This window comes from Contarinia nasturtii, unplaced genomic scaffold, assembly GCF_009176525.2.
Source record: "Contarinia nasturtii isolate CC-2019 unplaced genomic scaffold, AAFC_CNas_1.1 Cnas_scaffold_3980, whole genome shotgun sequence".
NCBI classification, from domain to species: domain Eukaryota; kingdom Metazoa; phylum Arthropoda; class Insecta; order Diptera; family Cecidomyiidae; genus Contarinia; species Contarinia nasturtii.
Genome location: NW_022201276.1, coordinates 1 through 3,377, shown reverse-complemented (window position 1 = coordinate 3,377; position 3,377 = coordinate 1). Strand labels below are relative to the sequence as shown.

The following is a 3,377-nucleotide window of genomic DNA, read 5'->3' as shown; positions in this document are numbered from 1 at the left end:
TATTGCCACCGTATCAGTTTAGATGTGATGTTTTAAGTATTCAACCGCTTTGGAGACGGCGTATAAATGCCTCTATATTTTTAATTTACGATCTCTTATTGGGTAAAATAGTGTCGCGTTCGCTTAGAGACAAGATTGTATACACAAGACAGCAATATAACGTAAACCAAAGAAATTTGAGAAATACAGAACTTATTAGAGTACGAATGTTTACAGCTGAATATGCACATAGTCAACCTTTTTACGTAGCGTGTAGGAATTTTAATTTAATAAGAGAAACATTTTTGGAATCGGCATCGAGACACATTTTTAGAAATAGTATTGTTAAATTGGACAATTTGTTATTTAATATTCGGTAAAATAGACTAAGAAAAATTGTGTTATGAATAGTAATATACAATGGACACAGTCGATATCTGCTGCTCCGAAGTCGAAAAGACTGGCGGCTGGTATTCGATCGGGTAGTGTTTCATTGCAAATGATATTGTAAATAGTTGTGATAAAATCAGTCTGTGATCAGACGGTGAATAAATAAATATAAATATATAAGACGAAAATTTTTGTTTTAACATAATAGATATTGAATAAAATATGTTTTTTGTAAAATATAACTGAAAAAATAACCAATATTTATTCCGAATCGGATGTTCAGTAGTCGTTTAGTAAAAATTTTGCACTTCATTTTAAAAAATTTGATGAAATTTTGTATGGAAAATGTACGCCCGGTAGTTGTTCAAACCTCAATACAGCGATACTTAGGGAACCAAATTCAAAACAACTTTTATAAACGATTAGTAGAAGGATAAAAGAATATATTACAAAACAATTTGTTTGATTAAAATAATATTTTATGTGATTTTATGTAACTTTTTTTTAAAAAAATGCGCTACCGGGCCTCAGAGACCCAACCTGCCCGGTTAAGTGTTAAATAACTCGTTCTCAGTAAGAACTTCTCTATTTCCCATTCATAAGATCATTATAAACATTTTGTGTAGAGTTTATCAGATTATTATCTCGTTTATTGCAAACAACTTTCATTTGTTGCCTGATTGAACCATTTTTTTAAATAATAAACAATGGTATTTTAATCAACTAAACATACTTTTTCTGTCTATTTCAATGTATTAAATGGAGACCAAGAATGAGTTGTGCCAAAGATTCAAGTGACCAAAAGTTTGTGTTTATTCAATGAATTTCATTTGAATTTATGACATTTTTGATTCAATTCAGTTGATGATAATAATGATTTGGAAATTATAAGTCAATTTATTTTATTGAATAGAAAAAGTACTTTGAATAAAATGGTGGCGAGTAAATGATGAATATCTGTTGTTGTAATCCATTGGTGTGGAATGTAGTGATCGGGTTGCGCGGATCTTCACTTCTTTTGACGATGAAGTTTCTTCATGTGGAAATTAGCGTTGCCTTGAAGAGAGAATCGGGCATCGCACCATTTGCATGGAAATGGTTTGTCACCGGTATGACCGGTTACGCATATGACCTCTTAGTTGCATTGAATCGCGAACTAAAACTTTGCAGATGTAACATTCATAGTGGCGACGATTGCATTGTTCTTCATGTTCATTCTTATCGCCTTCGTTTGCAAATCGACGACAATATTTGATGCAACGATTTGGACGCGGTTTAGCATGAGTCGCCAAATGTTTCTTGAGCTGACATTTCAAAACAAACTTTTTATCACACATTTTGCATTGAAATTGTTTTTCGCCTGTGTGCTTTGATTGCATGTGGTATTTCAAATGACTTTTCTTGAAACATTTATGTGGGCAAATATGGCATTCGTATCGTCGACACTTGCATCGATCCTCATGCGATTGTTTGTCGATTTCGACAGCAAATCGGTGTCCACATTTTGAGCAGGCAAACGGTAGTTGTTTGGTGTGAATGCGTAAATGTTGGCAAAAATGATATTTTCGTTTAAATGTTTTTGAACAAACGCGGTATTGGAAAGGCTTCTCATCACTATGGATTAGCATGTGTTTCTTGAGACTTGACAAATTATCAGTGGTGTATTTGCATACAATACATTGATATTGTCGATGTTGGCATTGATTTTCGTGTTTAATCTTTTCGACTTCTTGTTCGAATCCACGACGACACTTTGGACAATGGAATGAAAATTCGTTGGCATGGACTTTCTTGTGTCGATTCAAATGATTCTTTTGTGTAAAAGCCTTTGCACATATTTCACATACGAAAGGCTTTTCGCCGGTGTGTCTTCGGATATGTCTGATGAGACTGATTTTCCACGATGCAGCATAATCACACACATGACATTTGTATTTCTTCTCCTTCTTTACAGCTGATTTCTTTGCATCTTTCGATGTATTTTCCTTCTTTGCGCCTCTTCGTTTCTTTCCCTTGGAATTACGTCCGCTTTGACCTTCGCCATTCAACTTGTTTTGTTCTGGATGAAATCGATTTCCATCATTCCGATTATCGTCTTTGCGTTGATTTGAAACATCACCTGATGAGCAGCAACTTTTCTTTGCACATTCTTCGTCTTCACTCTTGATTTCTTGTTTCGCACAATCAAGATCGTATTTATTACACACCTCACTGTCGCTCTCGCTCTCCGATTTAATCGCGCCAATTGCTTCGATTGGCGATGGTGGTGGTGAGCATTGAACCATATATGCGTCATCAATTGGTTCCACCTTTTCCACTTTGACGTCGTTTTCGATTTTGATTGTGAACTTTGAGTTGTTTGGCTTTTGCTTTCGCTTGCGTTTAAATCGACCATCCGAGGTATCTTCACCTGGATCCGAATTGGAAACCATGGTGATTCTGTCTTGAATCTGTAAGAAATATATTGGAATTTATTAGTTTTAAAATGGAAAAATCTGTTATGAAATCAGATATTGCACAACATAATCGTGTGTTTCAAAAAAGTACCAATAATTTCACGAAAAATATACTTAAAATGAAGAATTATGGTTTCGTTGTGAGCAAGATGTGTGTATTAGTGATTTAATGATAAACATCAGTTGCAACACCATAATGACGAAAAATGTCAAGCAAATGTCAAACAAGCGACTCGCCATAGAATGTGGCCGTGACGTCATGAAACATTTTTGTGAACAAAGAATGTTCTGGAGAAAACTAGCAAATTCCCAGAAACACCAAACTGTATTGAAAATCGAGAAAATCTATTCTCTACTGGACAAAACAGATGTTTTCAATTCAAAATTGGATCGATTAACTATAAATTCATATGTAAATGCCAAAATTTTTAATAATTATTATTAATCTAAAAATTGAGGATGAGCGATCAAAATGATTTTATTGAAAAATTCTCAAAGAAAATTGTTAATTTACTTGTTTGGACTGGAACTAATTCAATTATGTCTTTTCAC

At 34.0% G+C, this 3,377-nt stretch overlaps 1 protein-coding gene across 1 annotated transcript; it reads right to left on the bottom strand.

Moving 5' to 3' along the window:
* Positions 1 to 1,254: 1,254 nt before the first annotated feature.
* On the bottom strand, positions 1,255 to 2,801 carry LOC116350254 (zinc finger protein 287-like). The gene has a single exon (XM_031781998.1). The coding sequence runs from the start codon at positions 2,799 to 2,801 to the stop codon at positions 1,473 to 1,475; it is 1,329 nt and encodes a 442-aa protein (XP_031637858.1). The 3' UTR covers positions 1,255 to 1,472.
* Positions 2,802 to 3,377: the final 576 nt, after the last annotated feature.